This window comes from Myotis brandtii, unplaced genomic scaffold, assembly GCF_000412655.1.
Source record: "Myotis brandtii unplaced genomic scaffold, ASM41265v1 scaffold647, whole genome shotgun sequence".
NCBI lineage: Eukaryota > Metazoa > Chordata > Mammalia > Chiroptera > Vespertilionidae > Myotis > Myotis brandtii.
This window is the reverse complement of record NW_005370500.1, coordinates 93,419-118,836: the sequence shown is the minus strand read 5'-3', so window position 1 is coordinate 118,836 and position 25,418 is coordinate 93,419. Positions and strand designations below refer to the sequence as shown.

The 25,418-nt window shown below is 57.8% G+C and overlaps 1 protein-coding gene across 2 annotated transcripts in view; it reads right to left on the bottom strand.

Annotated features, from left to right (window-relative positions):
* PMEPA1 (prostate transmembrane protein, androgen induced 1) overlaps positions 1-25,418 on the bottom strand; it is a 50,191-nt gene that overhangs the window by 23,504 nt on the left and 1,269 nt on the right. Inside the window, exon 1 of one of the 2 annotated variants that reach the window (XM_014528705.1) lies at positions 6,238-6,515. The exons of the other annotated variant lie outside the window; for it this stretch is intronic. Within the exon in view, the coding sequence (XP_014384191.1) occupies positions 6,238-6,391 (154 nt within the window). The 5' untranslated portion in view covers positions 6,392-6,515. Of the gene's footprint in view, positions 1-6,237; positions 6,516-25,418 lie in introns of those variants that run through there. 2 annotated transcript variants of the gene reach the window in all.

Sequence of the window (25,418 nt, the reverse complement as noted above, 5' to 3'; positions counted from 1 at the left end):
TGCTTCCAAGGCAGAAGACCAGCCCTGCCATCAAGTCATCGCATGACCTTGGAGCAATGTGTTTCTCTTTGAGCCTCGGTTTCTCATCCATAAAATGGGGCCATGACCCCCAGTTCCCTTGCAAACCAAAGCGCAAACACCGCACTGATGAGGGGCCCAGGTCCTGGGTCTTCCTGGAGAGTCAGGGGTGCTACCTGCCTGCCCAGCGGGGTTCCCCCAAGTTCACCCTCCACCTGCCCCTCCTGGCAAAGAGGTGTTAACACGATGGGAAAACAGGGGTCTCTGGCCAGCACCCCACACACTCGGAAGATGAGAAGACCCACTGAGAGGTGAAGCCAGGAACCCCATTTCTCCAGTAAAAAGACTTTTCAGCCCCCTCCAACAGCGCCCGCTGCCTATCAAAAGTTCACGTTCCCATCCCCACAGCAAGCAGCTCCTCCTGGACAGAGGGAAGTGCAATCGACGAGCTATAAATATTTCTGCTAACTGCTGCGGGCCGGGCTTTCCGCATGAGCGGGCCCCGCTGAAAGGCAAGGCGGCTCATCAGATTTGTTTTGTATTATGGAAATAGATGTTGTCTCCTGGCCACATCTGTTTTGTCTGACAAACGAGCAGCAATTTGCCTCCTAAAAAAGGCAGCACACCAAGGCCGTCTTGAAAGTCTGGCTTCTCCGACTCTTCAGAAGAGAAAAGCAAGGAGTCCAGGCTCCCAGATGGGAGCTTTAGGAAGGAGGCGTTTCCCTGCCCCACTGCCGAGGCCGCGGGGGCAGCTGTGCTGTGCCCATCCTTGGCGGCTTCAAAGTCACATCTTCCCGGGGAAACTGAAGCCACTGGATTAGAGGAAACGGGGGGGGGGGTCCCCACTGCTCTCTCGAAAGAAAAAGAACACCAGGAGATATACAATCAATTATTTTAAAAAGAAAAAGTCTCCCAAACTCAGGCTAAGAGCACGTTTTTTATGTGCTGAGAAAGGCCAGCTTTCGGAAGGAAAAATCAATCCTGGTGCCACTGATTTCTCTGCGCCACATTGGCTTGGTGACGGTCCCTGTCACCATTTCCTTTAATTACTCCAAGACGGACCAATTACGGCAGCCCGCGGCGCCACTGCCCAGGGCCCATCGCTCCGGCCTGGAACGTGCTAACGGGCTGGGCCAGCACGTGCCCCATTCAAACTTGGCGATGCTGTTTTGGTCTCTCTCTTTTAAAAAAAAAAATGTATTTTTTATTGATTTTAAAGAGAAGGTGAGGGAGGGATAGAGAGATAGAAACATCAGTGAGAGAGAAACATCGCTCGGCTGCCTCCTGCACGTCCCTTACTGGGGATCAAGCCTGCAACCCAAACATGTGCCCTCGCCAGGAATCAGACTGTGACCTCCTGGTTCACAGGCCACACCAGCTGGGCTCTCTCTCCCTCTTTTTAAAAAAGGTCCTTACCTCCAAATGCTACATTTAGGGTTTTTCTCCTTAAACATGGGCATTACAGAAATGGGGGGAGGGAGAAACCTTAATGACTGTGTAACTCAAAGTATTACAGACTCAGTCACCGACTTCTCCCTTCGCAGGCCAGGAATTGCAGGTTTTCGGGCTAAAACGATGAAAAGGCTCAGAGCCCCACAGGACCCAGCTCTCGGCCTCAGCTCCGTGCTGAGCTGCCTGCACGAAGCCGGTCCTAAGCCTGTGCCCGCACACAAGAGGTGCAGTGCAGGGTTCAGACGGCTCTGATGGTGGGTTTGGACTGTTTTGTGGGGAGAAACCAAAGGATGAGGCCAAGAAAGCTTCCTCTGACTCCTACTTGTGCTGATGAAATGTCCGGACCCTCCCGCCTCCAGGAAAGCCGACCGATGTGCCGGGTTTGCTTGGTCGGGCAGAAATGAGACGCAGTGTGGGGATCCCAGGCGACATCTGGGCCACCTGCCCCAACCTCCTCCCCCTCCCCTTTTGTGCCCCCTGCCACGTAAAACCCCGGAGGGCAGATTGATGACTTGGGCGGGGGAGGATGGAAGTGTTGGGCTTTGCAGCCGGGTCAACAGCAATGGCTCTGGTGTTCAAGGGGGTGGGAGGAGGTCTGGCTGGGCCACCTCTCCAGCCTGCAGCTCCCGCTCCAGAAGGCGCTCTGGCGGGCCTGACACATCCCGGACAGGAACAAGTCCGTTCCCTGCTCCCAGGGGACGGGGAGGGGGACTCCCACACACTGCAGAGCAGGGGGGAAGCCCAAAGCGGTCCCTTTCCTGGTCACCAGCAGGACAGTGCCTACTTGGGATGGCGGTGGGTGGACTGGGCCCGGCGGGGGGCTCTCCACTCCCCTTGCTCACCCCTTTTCATTGGGCAACAGTCACCTACTCACTCCGGCAACAAGGTTCATTGATGCATCTACTTCAGTGGTTCTCAACCTTCCTAAGACCGCGACCCTTTAATACAGTTCCTCATGTTGTGGTGACCCCCAATTTCATTGTTACAAATTGAACGTAATTAAAGCATAGTGATTAATCACAAAAACAATATGTAATTATGTATGTGTTTTCCGATGGTCTTAGGCGACCCCTGTGAAAAGATCGTTCGACCCCCAAAGGGGTCTTGACCCACAGGTTGAGAACTGCTGATCTGCTTGGAATAACACAAACCTCAGACCCATTCAGGTGGCCCCAATATTTTCATCTTTAAAAAGCCAACCTCTGGTGCTTTATTAGTCTATGTTCGCCATCAAAATAAAAAAATAAAAAGATTGCAAGAGAGTGACAAAAAGGGGGTAAGTTTGCGGAGGGCATGAGGGGCCTCTGCATGTCCTTCAGACGAGGGCCTGGGAGGGCACTTTCTCTCTTTGTTGGTGACCATATACAAGGCGGCTGCCAGGAGGGGAAGCGACTTAACGGAAGGGCGGGACAGTTTGGGGAGGGGGAGGGTGGTCTAATGGCTGGAGGGGCAGCGTCTGCGCCTCTGCACTGTGTCCCGTCAGATGGGAGAGCCCCTGAGAACGCACATCTGCGGGGTGTCTGGACCGGCATAAAGAGGACAATTAGAGAAGAAAGCTGCAAGCCCCAGTCACCCCGCGTCTGCTCCTCGCAGGGCGCCTGGCTGCAAGCCGCCGGACGAGAGGAGAAAGGCCAGGGTGGGCTGGGGGAGGCCAGGGCGTCTGGGCCGAACAGTTTATGAGCGAGTGTTTTGAAATTCTGCTTTAAATACGCCGGTAAATGAATTCAACCTTGTCAGAGCTTTCTCCCTCGCGCAGACCAAATATCCCGCTGGCGTGCTGTCTAGACACAGATAACAAAGGACTTTTTACAGCGCCCAGAGACTCGCTGACAAAGTAGCCATTTAAAGACGCAGTATTGCTCTCTCCGTCTAGAATGATTTGTCAGATGGACTTAAATGAAAATGCTAAGTTATCGGTCTGGTTTGGGGGCTGCCGGAGGAAGGGGCGGGTGGGGGTGTCGAGGGGCTGGCTGCTGGGGAGACATAGAAAACAGATCATCTTTGATTGGGCCGCACTCCAAGTTGTTCTTAAAATAGGACTGTGCGTGGCTGACCTGCAGATAATTCTCGCTCTTCTTGTTCTAAGAGGTCGGCTGTTAAAATGTTTCTCACACCTCGTGTGGCTTCAGGGTAGCACTGTTCAGTTTTAAAGGGGTTAAACTAAAATCCTCGGGGATGAGATGTGTCTCCACCTGCGGGGGGTGGGGCGGGGGCACCGAGAGAAATAAGTGGGAGAGCAGGAATTTTGTGCCACCTCCAACTGTGCACTGGCAGGAGGGGGCCCTGCTCTCACAACAGTACGCTGCAAATGGGCCGTTCTCCCTGGGGGGGCGCTGGTTTCAGGGGTGCACCCTGGGACATACTCACTGTGACCCCAAACATGCCCTGAACCAGGGGATGTGCCTCTACTCAGCATGGTCAGGCCAAACGGAGGAGGAAACACACCCGTGAGCTCGTGGGCCGCCCCTTGGCCAGGTCACAACCTGGAGAGGCTGACAGGGATGGACCCCCTCAAAGGGGGTCTCTGTTCTCTCCATTTGGGGTTGCCAAGGCCTGATGAGCGCCCACCGGGGTCATTCTTTCCATCCACCTTCACTGCCCGCTCTGCCAGGGTGCGGCCTACACCACCTCCTCTCCACGCCCGCCCCCTCCCCGGCCCCTCCCCCAATGCTGTGCAGTCTGACGCTGGAGCCAGACACAGATCACACTCCAGCTCCACCCCTTCCAGGCACCCAAGCCAAGTCACCGCTCTGAGCCTCAGTTTCCCCAACTGTGAAGGGGGTCCCGGCCACTTGCCCTGAGGAGCTGTGCTGAGGAGTCAATGCCTGGGTGGGTCCACCGCAGGCTCAGCATCCTGCAGCCCCCCTCCGGGCCTCCCTGCCCTCATCCGTGAATGGGCAGCGGCAACAGCTCATGGGGCAGAGCTGCGCTCGGGCAAACACCAGAGCGGGCAGGACACACAGTTTGCACCTCCTCAGGGAGGTCATCCTGACGACACGACCTGTCAGAGCCCTCGTTACAATGACCCCAAACCACTCAAGCAGAGGGAGGCTATGGGCCTGACAGGACCAAGGACTCGAGCGCTCCCCCGTGTTCCTTTGCGGTTTCCGCGCTTCATTTTTAGTAGCCGTGGGTAAAAGGCCGCTCCTCCCGCGGCCATGGCTCCAGTCTGGGCACAGCCTCTGGCTTCCCCCGGACACACGCACTCCGGTTCTGGGAGACAGCGGCCGCGGCACCCGGATTTAGAAGTGTTCTCCGGCCAAGGGGTTCCACCGGGCGATGGGAATAGTCCCGCACGGTCCCCTGCGCCCGGGGCAGGGCCGGGAGTGGACTGTGAGATGCTAGAGCCGCAGAGGCCAGTTGGGCCAGCGCTGCCTCCTACCAGCCGCCCCCAGGCCAGAGGGGTGCCACCTGCCCAGGTGACCCAGCAGGAGTGGGAAGCACCCACTGGTGATGGCCTCCGCACACCTGAGGCCGCTCTCCCTGGCAGCCGGCGGGCCCACTCACCCAGCGCGGGCTCCCCACCAGCCAGGGGACGACTGCCCATCAAAGGAGCGAAACTTTTTCTTGCCGGCTCTTCCCCTCTTCCCCAAACATAGTCGTGGGGCTCTGACCGGAGAGGAAGTGAGTGGAGAGGAGCCTGCGGAGGGTACAGAGGTCCTGCCCACACGGTCGGGGGCCCCGGGTCGCAACGGAAGGGCTGGCTCCGGGGCCGTCCCCAACATCCACAACCACGTCCAGCCGCCCACACCCTTCCCCACCCAGGACCCCACCCTGCCTGCCTTTCTGGGTCCTGTTCTGCTTTCCCAAACTCACCCCAACCCACAGGGCCTCCCAGACAGCCCAGCTCCGCAGTGTGAGCAGCTCGCTCCGCTCGGGGTCTCTGCCGGTCCCTCCTCGGGCTCCGATGGCCTCTGGCCCTGGCCTTTCCTGGGTTCCGTGTCTGTCTATCTTCCTTCTTGCTGTGAGCGCTGTGAGGTCAGGTCCGTTGGTCCAGGTCCTACTCAACCTGTCTTCACAACCTTGAACCCACCTTCCCTTCCGCCTGATCTAGTGCAATCACAGTACCCCGGACCCTGGCAGGGTCACCCCTTACTGCTCTCCCTGCCTCCAGCCCCATCTCCACAGTGTCAATCGGGCCCTGATCCCCCTCCCCTGCTCTACACCCTCACAGGGCTCCCCAGCACCCCAGCACCAACTCCAAACACCTCCACACCCGGCAGCTGTCTCTGCCGGCCATACCTCACCCATCAGCGGCAGCCACTGGCGCTTCGATGGCCCGGAGGCACTGCCCGCTCCCTCTGCCTCCGGGAAGTCTCCAGCCCTGAGATGCACGCTGCCTCTCCTCCCGCAAGGCTGGGCCGCAGGCACAGGGGCCTGGTAAGTGCCATAAAGCACCTCATTCTGGGGGCTTTTCCCAGGACAGAACGGGGAGGGCCTTCTGGTAGGAACTGGCCATTCATAGAGGGCGAGCGACTGGCCACATCGCACAGCAAGTCCTGGGCAGGTCCCCGCCCGGCTGCCCCCTGCACTAGCTTCGGCCCCTGCTCTCTACCGCACTCAGCAGGGAGGGGCGTCTGCCTGTTCCTTTCCTGTCCCAGACCAAACAATGCCAGGTGTCCACACCAGGAGGGGGGCACTACCTGTGCCAGGCGGGATGGTGATTAGCTCAGGAAATCACCCCGGTCATCCCCACGAGGATTTCCTGTCGCCATGAATGTCCCCATTTCACAGATGTGGCGACCGAGGCTCTGAAAGGTGACAGACCTGGAAGCAGAGCGTCCCGGACGGTGCACAGTCTGCATCTCTCCTTGGTCAGTGCCAGCTCCCAGGCGTGACACCAACGGCCAGGGGACAGGGTGATTTGGGGGTCTCCCGTAGGGACGTTTGTCTGCCTGCCCTTTACAAAGCACCGGGACATGGCAGGGATCCCTGGGCGCTGGGGTGGGGGATGTGGCACAGCTGCACCCCCTCGCACGGGGTTTCCTGGGCTCCGGCCTGGCTGGGCGCTGCCGCTGGCCCAGACCACTGGCACGGGCGGCGGGTTTTATTTAGACGTGTCAGCTGAGCAGCTCTGGGCACAGGCCTGTGTGGGCGTCAGCTGGATTGGGTTTCACCGGCATTTCTGTCCGGAGCTGCCCGGTCATTACAATCAGCACAGGCTTTGCTGGTCGGGCTGGCCACTGGCCGCCTCCTTTGAGACTGGTGTCCTTTCGCCCACCCCCACCCCATTCTTCTCTCCGGGAGATTTCTTCCTGCTGGGGCCCCAATCCCACTCTCTGGGGCCACTCCCCAACCCCTGACCCTCCAGCACAAAAGGGAGCGTGAGCGTCTAGACCGCCCGTCTGAACGTGAGAGGGGGCATTGTGTGCGGACCGAGGCCTGGCCTCCCGGGTGGAGAGGTCGGGCGCAGGGGCGGGAGCTGGAGGCGCTGGCTGGGCCCACCGCCCAGTGCCCTGCACTTCCTGTCCCTCTTGGGACAGACATGGCCAGCCCAGCACCCAGAATCCAGCCTGGGCCACAAAGCTGGGCACATGGTCCCCAATGAAACTCGGGGACTCCTGAGCCGCCACCACAGGAACGGATGCACAGGAAGCCCTCCGGACGCCCCGGACCCCAGGACCCAGGCGCATCCGTGAACTCGGCTGTTTCCTTGTGACAATTGGTTTAGAAGGTTCGTGTGTGTTTCTGGTTGATGGGTGTGTGTGTGTGTGTGTGTGCGCGCACACACACAACAAAGCTAAGGCCCTGCTCAAGTGGGTGGCACATTCCCAGCCCTCCGGACGCCCCGGACCCCAGGACCCAGGCGCATTCGTGAACTCGGCTGTTTCCTTGTGACAATCGGTTTAGAAGGTTCGTGTGTGTTTCCGGTTGATGGAAGGCCCTGCTCAAGTGGGTGGCACATTCCTGGACACGTGACTGGCTGCTGGCTGTGTGGCCCAGGCCCTGCTCACCCTCTCTGGTCTCAGGGCCCCGTCTGTGAAGAGCGGCTGATCACATCTGTGGTTTTCAGACCTGTTTTACCAGCAGAAGCTTTCGACGTTGAATGAAATTCGGATTTAGGAGCTCAATATATCAAATGGATGACAGAGCAGCCCTGCCAGGGCTGATGCGGCCAGAGGTCGCGGCACGGGGGGGGGGGGGGGGGGGGGGGGGGGGGGGGGGTTTGCACCCATCTCCCTAACCACTGTGCCTCTATCAGCCTTCAGCTCAGACGCCTGCAGACAGGCCTGTGGGAGTGATCAGTCGAATACCCGACCTCCCGGGAGGACTGCATTTTGACTTCTGTCTTTGCCATTTATCAAATTCTTTGAATTTTGGTTAAATAAGGAGCATCTATCACTTCTTACAATCAGAAGAGTCGCACTGTTTTCATTGTGACACAAGAGGCTAAAATGCTAATGGTCTCTTTAGGAGTAGTGGGCGGGCCCTTGGGTGTGCTGCGGGGCCCCTGTTAGTCCTGGGGTCCCCGGGCTGGGAACCACTCTCAGAAACAGAGGCCAGGCTTCCAGGGCACCCCCAGGACCATTGCATCGCTGGGGCCCCAGCCGACAGGACCCAGGAGCTGGAGCTCTTGAATCCGTTTCTCCTACAAGAAAACTGCAGAAATGCAGCCCCTGGCCCACCAGGTCCAGGGGTCAGCCCCGTGGAGGAAGCCGCGGGGCCGCCCTGCAGGTGCGCATCCAGCTCAGAGCCGTGGCACCTGGTGAATCCCATGCAGCCACAGCTGGGACCCGGCTCGTTTACAAGGGCGTCCTGAGGAAGGGCGTCCTGCCACCTCTCCCCACTGTGCGCCTGTCTTTCTCATGGCTGCACTTCCAGAACCCGAGGCCCAGCACAGAGTAGGTGCTTCATGAATGTCATGAGCTCACGAGTGAAGAAGTGAAATATGGAGGAAAACTGTCCATCAGTGAGGTCCCCGAATCAGCACGAACGTACACGACCCGCCCAGCCTTCCAGCCCCACATCACAGAGACCTCCTTCCCTGGCTCGTCTTCCTCCGCAGCAGGTGCCCAGGGGGCTGGGCTGGGGGCCCTGGGCAGGCGGGAAGGGGAAGGGTGCTCAGGGGAGGCCCAAGGGGATGGCAGCAGCTCCCACCCCAGAACTCCTCTTCTGGTCACTTGGGATGGGTGGGGCGAACTTCTCCCCAAGAGAAACCACTGCCCCGCTGTGGCAAATTCAGCAGGTTGAGTGGAGAGGGGCAGGAGCCTCCACTCAGCCCCCCAGAGCAGGGTAGCGACGCCGGGGTCGCCTGGGCTGGAGCCCTGCTCACTGTCTCCTGGTCTCGACTTGGTCCATGGCACCAGTACCCACCTCCGGTGCCCTCAGCCTCCGGCACCTGCCCCACCATCTGGGAATGGGGAGAACAGACCCGGCATGTGATGGGGAGGGGCTGGTACCTGTAACCTCACTCAGCAACCTCTCCCTCCGGGGCAGAACTCCTGCTCCAGCCTCAAGGCCCAGCTCCCGTTCCCCCGGGAGCCAGGGGCCCCAGCCCTCCCTCCCCGCTGTCTCCCAGGAGGTCCCCTCCCAGGAGGTCCCAGGGCTTCCGGAGTTGTGGCTCCCTCCCTCGGACCACGTCTTTGTAGCAGAACAGGTGGCATTTCCTGAGCATGTCCGAGGCAGCTGGCAGGGAGCCAGGCTCTATTCTCTCATTCGATCCTCACTCTGAGCTATGAAGCAGCTGATTCTCAGGACGTCCAGCTGACAGACGAGGCAGCAGGCTCAGAGGGGAAGCAGCCCCAAGGACACTCTCCTGGGGTGGGGGGCGGTCTGGCTGCTCGGCTCACGCCCGCCTGCCTACTGCCACCCCCTCTGGGTCCAGGTCCTCAGCGCCCGCTCACTCCCTGCACACAGGGGCTGCCTCTCGGAGGGTGCCACAGGCTGGGCTGGATCCCCATCAGGGCACCCATGAAACCATGGGGTGGGGCAGGGGCAGGAAACCACCGACAGAGAGGAGAGGGGAGGGAGCTCCCAGGCTCACTGTCCTGGTGCCTGGTTGTCCCTGGGCCTGGTCCTCTTCCCCAAACCCTCTGCTCTGCTCAGCCCTGTTCCTTCCCAGGAGCCGGATCTCTGGCTGCAGCCACAGGGGACGCACGTCGCTCTTGACCCCAGGAGGAATTCCTTGAGGGCAAAGGCTGTCAGATGGAGAAGAGGCAGAGCGGCCTGGCGGGCCCGCTGGCCCAGCACCCACGGGCAGGGTGGCCTGCAGAAGCAGGAGTCAGTCTGTGGCCCGGGGCCCTCTGTCCACCCCACCTCACCAGAACAGGCAGGGTGAGCACCCCCTCTCCCAGGGACAGACAGCTGACTGGCAAGGCAGATCAGACCCGTAAGGGACCGTAACTGTCCCTGCCAAGTCCACAGCCCACACTCATAAATCAGGGAGTCGGGCAGCCCTCCTCCCGGGGTGGGAGTCTGGGCTCTGTCACAATAGCCATGAGACCAAGGCAAGCGCCTTCTAAACCTCAGTGTGCACATCTGTACAATGGGACCGACTGTAGTAAGTACCACCAGGGGAGGGGTACTGAGGACTCCATACCATGGGGAGGTCAGGGACACAATGGGGCTGCCTAGGAGCTCTTACCCTCGGGACCACTTTCCTGGCTTTCACACCTCATCATATCAACTGTTGATTCAGTCCCTGCTGTGGGCCAAGGTCTCCAGGAAGTGGCCAAACCCAAATCTAACCAGAACCAACCAGGCAGAATTAAACACAAAGCCCAGACAGTCCCAAAGCAGCGGAACCACGGCCACCTGCTGGGCCAGGATCCTTCACATTCCAGCGGGGCTGCAAGGCCTCTGTGGGCTGCAATAAAAATTCCCAGACAGGTAGTCAGGCAGGAGGCAGGCCCGGTGAGCTGTGCTCTCCCTTACCCCACAGGGAAGGCCAGTGGGTGGAGGGAGGCACCTCCTGCCCTTTCCTCTCAGTTCCGTAGGACCAGCCCCAGACCAGGATCTGCGGCCCAGGAAGGTCTATGAGTCAGCCAGGCCGGCCTCACAGGCTGGGTCCCCCAGGGAGCTCTGCCCCCTCTCAGAGGTTCCATTCCAGTCTCACCATGGGGTCTTCAAACCGCTCTTCCACCCCCCGCCCACCCCACCCCCATCTCGCGCAAACCATTCTGAAAATAGTAGAAGTAAGCACAGTTCTGCCAACCCCCATGCCAGACAGGTGGCCGGCACTGCCCCCGTGCGCGCAGCCCACGCCCACGCCGGGACATTCCCCAGCAGGACCACCGATGGTGGGGAGCCACCAGGAGGCCCGGAGGCGGAACACACCTTTGCTCACTCGCTTCCCACCGTGTCCCTCTCCCCAGAGCCGAAAGGTACATTAGGAAGCCGGCTAATAAATCACAGATCTATTCTGCGAAATATCAAACCATGTCAGGCACTGAGGCAATTAAATAAAGGAGATTTTTTTCCATTACAAAAAAAGAACGCAGAGATCTTGGTTAAAACACAGAGTCGAGCCCTAGCCGATTGACTCAGGGGATAGAGCGCAGGCCTGCAGACGGAAGGGTCCCAAGTTCGATTCTGGTCAAGGGCACGTACCTCAGTTGCAGGCTTGATGGATCCCCGGCCTTGGTTGGAGCGTGTGGGAGGCAACCAATCAATGTGTCTTTCTCACATCGAAGTTTCTTTCTCTCTCTGTGTCCCTCCCCCTCCTTTCCACTCTCTCTAAAAATCAATGGAAAAAGATCCTCAGATGACAAAGAAACCACACACAGAATCCAGACAACACACAGCTGTGACCGGGCAGGTCACAGACACTCCGAGCCTCAGCAGGGGGCAAAGGGCTGGCGTCTCCATCATCAGCACCATCTTGAGAATGAAGCTGAACCCCATCACCTACGGAAAGCTGCTCTGGGCTGAGTGACTGGAGGAAGCACGGGAGATCCTGCTCCATCCGTAACTGCCACCCATGGACTTTCCCCTTGGGCTCCAGGGGGTGACAGGATCCCATGACCTTGATGTCATTAGAATCGAGTTGACCCTGACCTTCCACGGCTGGGTGACCTAAGAAGGCCAAAGAGTGAAGTGCCTCCATGCTGCAGGAGCTGCGATTGCTCACTCAGGCCCCTGAGGGCCCCGTGGAGGCGCATTAGACGCTGCTGCCGACCAGCCTTCCCAATGCTGCCATTTCCAAACCCCCACGAAAGGAATTACAACTCCTCAATATGTTCATTTTAAATTTTCAATAAATATTCCATCAACTCACTTTGACTACTGAGCTCTGTCTTAAACAATAACATTCAGGAAATCAATGAGGTGCCTGTTCTGTTTTTTCCTAACGTACATTTAACACTCGAGTGCGGGACTATTAAATGTGAAAGGCCCATACACGGGCCCTCCAGAACTTTCTTACGGGCTACAGTTTGCTTTGGGTCACTTGATGCCTCCAAACCTACAAGGTAGGGTAGTTATGATGCAGGTGCCAGCTCAGCCAATTACCACTCACGTGCCCTTGGGCGAGTGACTTCTGTCCTCTGAGCCTCAGTTTGCCCATCTGAAAAATGGGCTTGATACAGTAGCTCCCGCAGGGCTGGCGCACAGCAGGCATTCAGCAAGAGCAGTGAACCCTATGTTGTCTCATAACCTTCCAAAGAAGTCAGAACACATGCTAATATCTCCGTTTTATAGATGCAGAAGTGAGTACAGGGGACCACAGAGCTGGGAAGCGAAGGAGCCAGGATTCCAGACTGCCACCTGGCTCCGCAGCCATCTGGCTATCGTGTATTCTCCAGAGAATTCTAGAGTCGAGGGGACCGGGGCCACAGCCTGCCAGCTCCTCGCGTCCCAGAGGCAGGCCCCAACCCCCAGGACACACAGCTCCCTTCTGAGGTCCAAGTCGACCGTCAGCCCCAGGAACTCGGCCCCGAGCTCACTGCCTGTGAGTAACCACCTCCCCCAGACATGATTCATACCTGTCTGGAGTCACCCACATCCTCATTCCCCGAAAAGGAATGCAGGCCAGGTGAGGCGACCAGGCGGCGGGCATGAGCAGCTGGCGGGGCCCCGGCCGTGGGCTCTGCCACCACCCTGAGACTCCCAGCTGGGGCTGGACAGATGTCCGGGTCTCGAGTACCTGTGTTTGGGCCCAGAGTCAGGTTACAAAACCTTTCCCCAGAGAAGCGCCTGGATTCCCACCATGAGACAGTCATTCCTCGGGGCCCAGCCCAGCCTGGCCGTGTGAAAACTCAGAAATGAAAAGGGCTATCGCTGGCACGCGGCACGGGTGGACCTGAGTCGGAGACTGCACGGCAGTGGCCAGACAGCAGGAGGGAGCACAGGGCGACCCCACTTACACAACATCTCCCCCAGGAAATGTGGTCTCTGGTGGGAGGCTCAGGCGCAGGGGCGGATGGAGAGGGGCGGGGGCACATCTGGGCACAGTTGCCCCCCACACAGGCTTGCCACAACCCGTTACAGTACTTATGTCTGCGCACTGCGACTGCAAATTACACCTCAACACACCATCACAGCGAGGAAGCACAGGTCCCGAGAGGACGGCTAACGACTGAAGGGGAGAGAGGGACAGCTGTGAGGCTTTCCTTCTTCTCCCAAGAGCCCTGGGTGCAATTAGGCCCATTTCACAGAGAAGAAAGTTAGGAGGGGGTGATGGTGAGGGAGACAGAGAGGAGCATGGGCTCGTCGGGGACAAGAAAGCCTTGTGTTCTGACCATTCCGCCTCCTGCCAGCCCTGCTCCTGCCTCTGGGAGTCCCCCTCCGCCCCTGTGCCAAGAAAACCTGTGCCCTAGCCAGTTTGGCACAGTGGATAGAGCGTCAGCCTGCAAACTAAAAGGTCCCAGGTTCGATTCCGGTCAAGGGCATATGCCCGGGTTGTGGGCTCGATCCCCAGTGGGGGACTTGCAGGAGGCAGCCGATTCATGATTCTCACTCATCATGGATGTTTCCATCTCTCTCTCCCTCTCCCTCCCTCTCTGAAATCAATAAAAATATATTTTTAAAAAAAAGAAAAAGAAAAAAAGAAACCCTGCAAGCAGCGGTGAGCCTCCCGGTGGAGCAGAGAGCCCCACGGTGGGGGCAGCTCCAACAAAGGGCCCGATTCAGGGCCGTGTCCTGCCAGCCACCGGGAGCAGAGCAGGAGGCCAGCATCCAAGTCCGGTCCAGTCCTGGTGGAACCGTGTGCCCACCCAGGCTGTCCCTGCTGTAACAGAACTAAAGACTGAAACCTACAGCCCAGGCTGCCACCTGCCCACCAACCCCAGGTTTCCCCTGCCCCCCGCTGGCAGGGCCACCCTGTTATAGCACCTGGTCCCGAACATGAGAATGGCCAGCCCCACGCTGGCCTGGGGCCCTCCTTCCCCTCGAGCCCTCCCTCTGTCCGTGGGCCTCACTCCGCCAAACCCTGGGATCACCAGCGAGTTTTAATTAGTGCGGCTGCCCTGCCCCATGCCCAGGACTGGCCCAGGTGCAGCCTGAGTGTTAGGGTTCCCGGTCAGCCAGACTGAGGAGGGGCTGCAGAGGGCTAATGTTCTCAGGGCTCCCCTCACCCCTCTCCGGAGGCACCTCTCGGGGAGCCCAGCCCCTCACAGGTCACGGTGACCCCTTTCTCCCCTCAGCTGCAACCCGATGCTGGACACATTCTTGCTCTCTGCAGCTTAAGCCTCAGGACCACAGCCAGGTGACCCTTCCAAGAAGGGGAGTGTGGAGGAGGGACTGGACAGGACACAGGCCCAGCTGGAAAAGCCAGAGGGCAAAGGCGCAGAGGCCTGACAGCGGCCACAGCCTCACCTGGGGGACAGGTGGTTCTGAGGCTCAGGGGACAGTGGGCAAAGCACAGGCCTTGGGGCCCCCGCAGCCCGAGTTCGAATCCTGCTCTGCTCCTGGCGGGGTGATCTCCGCAGCCACATGCTGTGCCTTAGCTCTGCTCCATGTGCACGAGGCTGCCACGAGACCGACAGGAGGATCCGCTGGGATTCGAAAAGCCTCGCTGTCACCAGCAAACACCCAGAAAGCGGTAAATAAGCAAAAGTGCTGGGTGCTGGTGCCTCTCAGCGTCTCCCTTTCTTCTTCTTCCCGAACCCCACCCCCACTTGCCTGGGCCTATTCTGCGGAAAGGGTCCGGAGCTCATTCTCACTAGAGTGTAAAGGAATGCTATACTGGGCTTAGGTAGGGCTCAAGACATCAGGAAAGAGACTGCAAGGTGAAATGGGGGCTTCTGTGGCATTCGAGTTGCTGACCGTGATTCTAAAGACAAATGAAGTACTGTCGGGGGCTGACTGCAGTAGGTGGGGTCTCATTCCCGATCTCCCCACGCGCAAGCCCAGCGGTCCGAGGGGGACCAGGCCTGCCAGCTGAAGGCGGGGTTGGGTCCCTCAAGGTGCTGGCACGCCCTTGAACTCACAGAAGGAGCTGTCCCTGGCCGTGACAGGAGGAGTGGCAGACAGGGAGTCCTGGTGGCTGCAAGCAGAAACCGTTTCTCTCCTCCCAGGAGTCCCGCAGCCCGCCCTCCCGCGGCCAAGGCCCAGCGTTCCCGGCGAGGACCACCTACACTGTGATTTCACCGCTGGAGCCCACCCTGGCCCGGCTGGGAGTGGACGAGGGCGCACCACCTCGGAGGGAACGGGAGCCCAGCAGGAGTGGGGGCGGGACGGATGGGCAATGTCTGTCTCAGGCAGGAAGGGATGTGCTGGGCCGAATGCCATGCATTCATTCCCGCTCCACACCTTAAAGTCACAAAGCAGCTCAAGAAATCTTGGCTGGATGTTCCCCTGACTAACGGTTTACAGGAGCTGAGGCCTCACTCGAACGGGAGCCAGACCCTCGTTCAGTGATGCCGAGGGCAGGACACCTCGGAGCTCATTCTACAGGCGGAGAACCACCCGGAGGCGACGGCAGGGAGAAGTGGCCGCAGGTGGAAACATTCTTCAACTAAACACCAGCACCTCTGGCCTGTGATTTGCGGGCCGGGCCTAGATTTACAAGGGATTGGAAGTTGGGCTCATAATTACACCTCGGCCATGCAGCAAGCACTACTAATTACCTCTAGGTCGGAGGACAGGGACAATTTTATTTAGAGTCCAAACTAACTAATAAAATTAGGTAAAACCAGTAGCTCCACGTGTAAGCAAATGAGAGGGGCGAGGGGAGCGACCCCTGACCCCGAAGCAGAGACATTTAAACTGTTCCAAGGGGGACGCAGTTGGTAGACTTTTTAAAAAGGCATCATCCCTGCATCAGTGGCTGCAGCTTGAAACTCTGCCCCAGGTTAGACGGGGCATCCCTGCACGCAGCCTGCTCGGAGATCGGGATCCGTCGGCTCGGCGAGATGCAGCCGATAGGGGCGTGTTTAGCTGTGGTCTATCTTAACGATCTACAGCAGTAAATGGAGTGGTGTTTAAAGGGCTGGTTGGTGTTATTTAATCGGTTATATTCACTAATGTAATTGACACCCTCTCCATCATCTCAATACACCCACCTCTTTCTCCCATACCATAAATAGATTAGAAAAAAACCGCTTCCTCCGATGGTCATGACCCCACGGCTGCTGAGCCCAGCCCGGGATGAATCACGCCTGGCTCACCGCGACGGCATCCTGAAATGACTGAATGATGGCGGGGCGGCGCAGACACCAATAAATGAATCATGCCTCCTGCAAGCCCAAACCTTTGGCTTTTACAGACACCAATTACCAAGTAGAAAAAAAAAAGAACAAAGAAATTACTCAGGGTGTTTGCGCAAAGTCGATTCATAGGTTTACAGAATTCGTACTGGCCACATCGTTTTTAGGAAGGCAGTTCGAGTTAGACCTGTGAGCGGCTACTGCACAACAGCCGGATGGTTTGGGAATTTGCAAACTTGGGCGGGGCAGCCACCAAATTCCTGCAGGGCTCCCGGGGCCTGCACGGACCCTCCCACAACCTTCACTTTCTACTTTGCTCCAGATGGTTAAGACCTTCATGAAGTCCTTCTAATGTGTAGCCACGTGAGCAGCGTAAAGGGAGTAAGCATGGATACACATAGTTCTGGCGACAGTCTTGGACGAGAACCAAACTCTCACACCACCTTTCCACGGACATCAGCTGCAGGAATAGCATCAGATCAAGGCTGTTTCACCTGCTTTAACTTCGGCTAATGAGGAAGGAGCGTTTGCTGTGGCCACACGCAAATTCTGCGCCTCCCTCATGGCAGCGTGGTGGCTGGGATGGATCCCCCCACAGGGCAGGGGCTGACCCCTGTCGGGCAGTGCTAGCAAAGGCTGGGAGCGTCCCTGTCAGGGACGGCCAGCCCTTGTGGGCAAGCGCAATAGGCGAGCCTACACCTGGCGTTCACTCTCGGGCAGCGGGCCCATGGCCACTCGCTGCCTGCACAGCCTCGGGCAACGCAAGGCAGGCGGGGCGCATAGCAGTCAGGGTGTCGACAGAGGGGAGTGGTGGGCGACCAGACTGCTGGGGCCGAACACTTCTTTTGGGAAAGGGCAGTGGGCTTGCCCCAAACTTTGTTGAAATTGACTCACTTCCTCACTTATCTTGCTTCTGAGGACAGAGCCTGGGAACCCTGGTGTCACCTTCCTCCATGAGCCCAGGGCAAAGCCGGGGGAGGGGGAGGGGGGCGTGGTTTCCGCTTAGTCCCATCACATCAGCAGGGATGCCAGCCTTGGGGAGTGGAACACACACACTTAAAAACAGTCTACACATCGGATAATAAAATACATCTTTGTTTTATATACACAGAGACATGTGGTTTTATATATAAAGGGTGTCCCAAAATTCACGCAAGAAGTAATTTTGATAGAAAACATAGGTTTATAATTAAAAATTGTAAATTGTTTATTGTTTCATAAAGTATACAGTATAGGGTTATGTATGGAATAGCACATCGGGTAAATGGCCTCCACGGCTTTGCTGGCACATACGTATGGTCTTCATTGTCCCTGCTCCTGGGCCATAATTGGTACTTGGTAATGCTTATCAAATTGAAGGGATTGAAATCAAAGGGCAACAGATATTAGAATCTGATTCAATAAACCAAGTAAAATTAGGCTTTTATTTTTTGTTGTTGTTGTTAATGCTCACGCAAAATTCAAATCTTGCGTGAATTTTGGGACACCCTTTAAAAGCACACATTTCTGTATTCCTAATGGTTGGCCATGATCGGACTTGCCGCTTTTTACCCTCACCTCCCAAGCCAGGATGGAAACCTCGCTCCTGGACACCCTCGGGACCAACAGCGACGCTCCCACCCTTGATGCCCCCGTGACCCACACACCAGGAATCGGTGACTCCCCAGCAGCGAAGATAAAGGGTGGCAGCCACCCGGACAGACCCCATCCCGTGCCAGCAGTTCGCAGAACATCCCTGCAAGCTCCGCTTTTTACCCTCACCTCCCAAGCCACGGGGGAAACCAAGGCACATCATAAACCCTCTTTCACCAACTGTGTCCATGTTTATTGAGCATCTACTCTGTGCCAAGATCATGCAAAAGTTCTATGGATCCCAACCAGGATCCCAACGCTACCCCTCCCCCAACACCACCAAAGCCCATACTAGGGACAATGGCCGTGCAACAATGTCTCCAATCCAGACTTAGGCTGTGTCTGTCCAGCCTGGGGGAGCCCAGCACTGAGCCCTGGAGCCCCAGGAGGCGTTTCTAGGATTGGCTGGTAGAGTCCAGAGGCAAACGTTACCCAGCATTCAGATCCCAGAGCCACTTTTATACTTGTTACCAAATAATTAAAACTCTCTTTCCTGCCAGGACAGCCATTTCCCAAACCCACTGATACATATGTGAAGAGGAGGAACCTACGGTTTCCCATTGACCTGGCATCCCAGCAAGCTTGTTGCAGGTGAGGAGTCTAAGCCAAACCACCCAGCCCTTCTCCACCCACTACCCCGATGGAAAACACAGGCATCGAGATCCCATCGCCGCCCGATACCTCTAAAGGTGAGTCCCGTGGCTGCCTAACCCCTTTCAGCATGTGGCGTCTCACCATCATATCGGAGCAAATGCAGCTCCACCCAGGGGTGCCAACGGGTAGGAGAGGACGCGAACGACGCTCCAAGTCCGGGGCAAGTGTGTGTGAAACAGAATCACCAGAAACTCTCCCTGTGGGGCGAGGACGGGCCCTGGCGGTGCCTTTTGGTTACTCTGATGCTCTTACCAACACTGCAGCGATCCTGAGAAGCTGGACCTCTTCCCGCCTACGGGGCTCTGTGCTGCCCCTCAGAGCGCCCACCTACCGCGGGTCCAGAGGCTCAGGCACAGCTTCCTGCCCGAGGAGTGGGGCAGCCACACACTCCTGTGCCCAGGTGCTCTCGGTGCTCAGGCTCCTGGCCCGCAACCTGTGAGGACCAGTGCACAGAGGGGCAGTGGAGGCCCGGAGGGACCCTCATCCAAACCCAAAAAAGGAAGGTTTTCGGAGTCTGTATCTTCACTACCTCCTCTCCTTCAGGAATCTTCTATGAGCCCATCAGCCTGCCCTGCCCACTTTCTCCCCTCCCCCCACACATACGAGTTATCTACCAGGCTGGGGGCATTCATGCTGGGTGACCAGAGGGAACGGGCATGGCACACCAATCACACAGTGTTCAACACTGTGTGACAGGTCCCACAGAGAGGCTCACGGGGGCTTCGGCGGCCCGAACAGGATGGCCAGTCTGGGAGCTGGGGGTCTCAGCCCCTCCCTGAAACGAGCTCATGTCTTCTGTGTCCTCACCGAACGGCAGCCCTGGGCCTGCAGGGCTTTGCCGCCAATGCCCCCGGATGTCCCGGAGCACCTGGAACAGCACTTGAAATAGCCAGGGTGGCATCAGAGGCAACCTCAAGCTCTGAGGTCTGTTACTGTTCCTCCCTGAGGGCAGGCCCAGCATGGGTTTTGGTCTTAGGCCGAAATCGAAAATACCACTGCAATGTCAAGTCTGACAAAGAAAACGCTGCGGCTCGGGGAGGCAGTGTGGCCTCATGGGAAAGACGTCCTGGGAGTAGGGAGCTTAATCGCAACAGAGCATCAGTTCCTGGCTGTGTGACCTGCAGCAAGTGTCTTACCCTCTCTGATCCTGTTTTTGCATCTGCAAATTGGTGCTAGCAATAGCTCACTCACAGAGGTGTTTTGAAGCTGGAGAAAAACGCTTCACTAGTACCTGGCACATAATAAGCTCTCTGTATCCAACTAGGAAAGGGAGTGGAAGCAAAAACCCATCAGTCACCCTGGAAACAGAAGAGAGAAGCCGTTCTGTGGCGCCCCGAAAGCTTGGCGATGCCCCAAACAGTTTGAGGCACAACCCAGGGTCTGAAGCCCCCGCTCTGTGGGCAAGCCATTCCAGAACTTTCCCAGCTTGACAGGCACTTCTTGCCAGAGGCTGACAAGGCCCTGATGAGAGCCCGAGGTGTCAGGGTTTAGCTTGGTAGTGTCACCCAAAGGGAAGGCGAGGCTGACTGTCAATGCTCAGTTGTCATGACTTCGCAGAGGGGTGTGGCCAGCCCTGAGGGGGAAGGGCAGCAGTGCAGACACGGGCGCCCTGAGGCCTGCATACTCACAGCACCCAGCACCCCAGACACGGGCGCCCTGAGGCCTGCATACTCACAGCACCCAGCACCCCAGACACGGGCGCCCCTGAGGCCTGCATACTCACAGCACCCAGCACCCCAGACACGGGCGCCCAGAGGCCTGCATACTCACAGCACCCAGCACCCGGGCTGCTGCTATCCCACTTTACAGACTGGACAAGTGACAGCGTAAAGTGATGCAGCCAGTGAGTTTTGGAACTGAGTTGGGCCTTGATCCCACTGGCCCTGGGTCACACTCTTAATTGACTAGCACATGGGCTTCACCGGGTGTGCGGGACAGGTGTGGGCCGTCGTAGTGAGAAAACTAGGCTATTGCCAGTACTTAAAACCACAGTTTTACATCAAAATCTAGCTGTCCAGGCCCCTGGAACCGAAAGATCTGGCCACACGAGGCCCAGGTGGCAATGGTAAGCCAAGCAGGCCCCTGGGGGCAGACCCCGTCCTCTGCAGCCACCCCAGGGAAAACGGCTGGCATGGGAACATGCTCCCGGCTTGGGGAGCCCTGGGCACACACGCTGTGCCCTGCTGCTCCACAGGCACACACAGGGCAGAGGGCACACCAGCACAGCCCCACGTGTGTCCTTCAATATGTGTGTGCACACACACGCATGCACATGTGCACATGCACACACGGGTGCGTGCACATGACATCTTTTAAAAAGCACAAAATGGGCCCTCAGCTTTGCTCTCCTTCCCTCCGCAGTGCACACAGCTCCCAAATCCAGTGTGAAACGGCGGCTTCTCTTGGGGCAGGATCCCCACTGCCAAGCTGCCCGGAAACTTATCTCTGGGAGACAGTACCTGAGACAAAAAGCTGCCCGGACCCTCTGGTTTGGGCCCCACCACCAGGACCCTCCTCTCAAACCCTTTCTTAGGTTTGAACAAACCATAACGTTTAAAACCCTGGGGCGGGGCAGCCACCTGGGTGCACCTGAGTGGCAGCTCGGGCACTGGGGCACGTGCATCCTCCTGTGCTAAAGGCCAGCAGCCCCCGCAGGACCCTCCCAGCTGCCTCCTCTCCCGGCGGCTCCTCATGTCACTCATTCCCCTTTCTCTTGAAGGGAGAGTGCATACAATGGCAAACTCTTAGGGGAGCTGTGTGTGCACTTCCTCCCCATTTCTTTTACTACATGCTCAGGAGAAGTAACCATCCGCACCCAAACAGAAGCTGGCAGGAAAGGCCGAGGAGTGTGTGTGCATGTATGTGTGCATGTGTATGGGTGCAGGCACATGGGTGTGTGCACACACGGGTATGCATGTATATGTGGGCGGGCACGTGGGGGCACTTGTGCAGCAGAAGCAATTAGATCTTCTGTCTTAATAAACACTAAGCCCTCCCTGACCCAGGGCCTCGCGGGGCGGTGTAGCTGGCTTAACCCAGACCTCCTGCACAATCTGAGGTCCCGCCAAAACTCAACCCCTAATCGCACCTCAAGCTAAGATCAGCCGTAAAATGCTGTGGGTTGAAAAGCCCTGCTGAGGGCACAGCGGGCACAGAGGGCCCTCGGCGCCAAGATGAACCCAAATCCTGAAATACCCACTTGCCACACATGCCAGAGCCTCTCCTCCCAAGAAACAAAAACCCAGGATGGGAGCTGGACCTTCACCCAGAGGGAGCCCAGCCTTTCCCGCACAACCGGCGCCCAACTGGAGAGCCACGCGGTCTTCATGGACTGACTTCTGAGGGGACAGGGGATCTGGCCCCCCACCCCGCAGAAACCAAGACTGACTAGAGCCTGGGTCTCAGCCAGGGGCCCTGTCCGGGGGCATTGGGCAAAGTCTACAGATAGTTGGGTTGTTACAACTTGGCGGGGGAGCAGAAGCTACTTCTCCTGGCATCCAGTGGGGACGGGCCAGGGATGCTGCTGGACCTCAGCACAGAGGCCCACCTCCCCCCTCCCGACGGGAATCACCTGGCCCAGGGCGTCCCAGAGCGAGGCTGACACACCGGGACGTCAGTGTTCAGCGGTACAGCGTGTCAGGAGAACCACCAGAACCCTGGGCGTCTGTCCTGAGTTCTGAGAGCTGTGTTGGTTGGACTCCTGGTTTGGAACCAGCTGGAGAAGAGGAATCAGAGGCTCAAAGACTCCAATGGTGTTAAAAACCCAAACTGCCAAGCACACTGCCCGCAGGGGTGAGGGGCGCCTCCCAGGGCCCTCAAGAAATGTCACAAGAGCCAGCAGCTGTAAGCAGACAATTCAGTCCGCCCAGAGGGCAGTCAGCTTCTACCTGCCCCTCGGAGCAGAAGCGGGTGGAGAAAGACGGGTCATTTCTAAGAGACACAGAAAAGAGGTCAACAAGAACGCCAAGAAAAATTCGTACCCGGAGAAATCCTTTTCTCAAAGGCAGTGGAGCGAGCCCCCTCCCTGGCTGCCATCTTGGTGGGTTGTCCCTTGAGCCTGCGGTTTTTAACCTCAAGGCCCCCGCCTTTGAAAGAGTGGCGCGTTTTTCTGTGGAGTGTGTTTTGGGAACAGCGAACTGCCATCAGACTCCCGACTCTCAGAAAAGATGGAGCGTCTTGTTAAAGTCAAGTCAAGCCCATTCCAGATGTCTGGCCTCAGAGACCCCCCTCCCCCCTCCCCCCTCCCTCCATGCTGCAAAAGAGATGCCGCAGATTCCTTCCAGCCCCCCAGGTTCAAGGTGGGCCTACTCTGGAGCCCAAGTTCCAAATTCAAGGGACAGTGTGTGCCCTCCACGAGAAATAAGCCTGGCCAGGGTCTAGCGTGCGTAGGGGGCCTGGGGTGAAGCTGTCCATCGCCACCTCCCCTCATCTAGAAAATGATGGCATGGGTCCTGAGCGGGCCACGGCTCCTCCCAGGTCTGAAAATGGGGCCGCTGCAGACCCCACCCCACGGAGGACCCAGGACTGCTGGAGCAGGGCCACTTCTGACACGGAAGCCACCAGCCAGGGTCTGGAGGGCAGAGGCTCCATCTTGAAAGACGGTAGAATTTCAACCTCATGGTCACTTTTATCAGGTGAGGAAACTGAGGCCCAGATGGCTCAAAGGCCCGAACAAGGGCCATCCCCTCTCATAGAAGAGCCACCTGAATGCTGCCTGGCAGCCCCCTCCGGACGCATCTGCGCTATTGTGTGAACTACCAGGTGGCCACTACTCAGTTTCCTCCCTCCCTTCCTTCCCCCCTCCCTTCTTTCCTTCCTTCCTCCCTCCCTCCCTTTTAGCCTGCGATTCTTTCACAAAAAGCATTTGTGAAATGAAAACAGAAAACAACTGACTTTATCATGACACCGAGCCCGTGCAGACCACCTTGCTTGTCGCTGGAGGGCCATCCCCGAGGCTGCCCAGGCCTCTGAGCACCAGGTGCGCCAATATTTGTACAGCACTTGGCAGAGCGCTGGGCACACAGGAAGCGCTCAAGTGGCCCTCAAACAGAACAAGCATGGCATGGGTTTTCCTCTGTGAGGGCCCTGGGGACTGAGCGGGGCCGCAGAAGCCGAGGTGTGGTCCCCGCCCCTGCCCCCAGGTGGAGCTCTACAGAGGCTGGTGCACCTGACTCAGTCCCGGGGTTAAAGTAAGCGGCCATCTTCCTTCCTCCCTCCCTCCCTTCCTTCCCCCTTCCTCCCTTCTTTCCTTCCTTCCTCCCTCCCTCCCTTCCTTCCTTCCTTCCTTCCTTCATCCCTCTCTTCCTTCCATCTTTTTGTATAAAGAGACTCCAGACCCTTGGGCTTCCTCAGCAGACCCTTTACTGAAATCTGATTAGCACTTGCAACAAACTGTTACATTATACCTGGGTTTTAAAGCTGCTTCCTCCTGTCCTGGGCTTTCTCCCAGGAAGTAGGGGGCCCTGTGTAAAAAGTACAGGTGAGTAATGGGCCACCGGGGGCCAGCTCAGTGCCACAGGCCAGGGTTCTGGATGCTACCCTCAAGGGTCCCTGCAGGCCATGGGTTTACTGACACCTTAGTGTCAGTCGAAGTATTAGCCAAAGAAGGGACAGAAATGAGAATGAGTGTTCTTTAAGTCCTGTACCCAAAGGATGGACAAGAGCAGAAGGTCAGCCAGAGCCCAGCCCTCAAGGTGACAAGTTCAACGCAACGTGGATCCCTTGGGCGGGAGGTCCCTAAGCAGCTTTACAGAAGGAAGGGGTAAAAACAAGGCACGGAGGGGACGTCAGCAGAAATCCATCTAGCACCGGGAGACTCTCTCCAAACATGTGCAAACACATTTTAATAATATCCTCGTGCATTTCATTAGCCTCCTGAGTTCACAAAGGGCCTTTGGGAAGCAATCTGGTTTAAATGCAACTCAATTCCGAAAACGCTGGCTCCGGGCAGGTCCTCCTGGCACCTAGCTGGCCTGGCGCAAGGCAGCTGGGGGAGGGGGAGCAAGGCTTTCAATTGACTGGAGGGAGTGGGGGGAGGTGAATGGAAGGACCCACCACCCAAGCCCGCCAGCCTGCCCCAGCAGGGCCGGTCATGGGTTATTTTTACCTCTTGAGCCTCACTGTACAGGCTCAGGGGCTGAAAGCCGTGGCAGCCGCCTTCGGAAACTGGCTTATGAGTCACCTAGTGACTGCCCTGGCTCGGTGGCAGCTGCCTCTTGGCTCCAGGTCCCAGCTGGAAGGCTGGCCACGCAGAGGGCTGTGTGCCCCCTCGCCTGAGGTGTCCAGGGGCGAAGATGGGGACAATGAAGTTCAGAGAGGCAGGAGGTCCTCAAAAGGGTGGCTGGGGGAGGGGTGTCGGCTAGAAAACAGGCCCCAGGGGGTGGCTGTCAATTCCCCATCCAACCATGCCTCCACCTGGGTGGGCTATGAGAGGGAAGTGCAGGGCAAATCAGGCTGAGCATCAAACACCCCCCTCCCTACCGTCCTCTACCTCCCTGTCAGGGCAAGGCAGTCCCAAATACAAACAGCCCCAAACTTTGACTCATTTGTAACCATCGTCCCAGTCTGACTGAGCCAAGCTGTCCAGACAGGATATTTATAGGTACGTCGGGGACAGACACTCACACAATGACACACATACTCGGGATCCACCGCTGGGCCAGACCCACCAGCGCGAGCCCCGGTTCCAGACACCTGGGCACAAACGGTCCCCAGACCCCCGAGAGAGGCACCCAGCCCCAGACACAGACCTCAGAAGGCTCGCAAACACGTACTCCTGGGACAGACCGCGACTCAGACACACAGACAGACACACACTCCATAAACGCCCAGAAACCCACTTACAGAGATCGAGACACACAGTGCCACGCACACTCCAGACACAGCCGCTCGGAGCCCCAGACACCTCGCAGGCCAGACAGTGTCTCACGCGCCCGCCACCCCCTCCCAGCCAAAGTTGATATAGAGCCGGCCTAATTGCTCCAACGCGACTGCCCCTTAGGGAAATAAAATGGAAACTTCACGCATCCACCCCAGCTATCTCTCGCCCGGCGCCCCGCCGCCCTCCACCACTCGGTC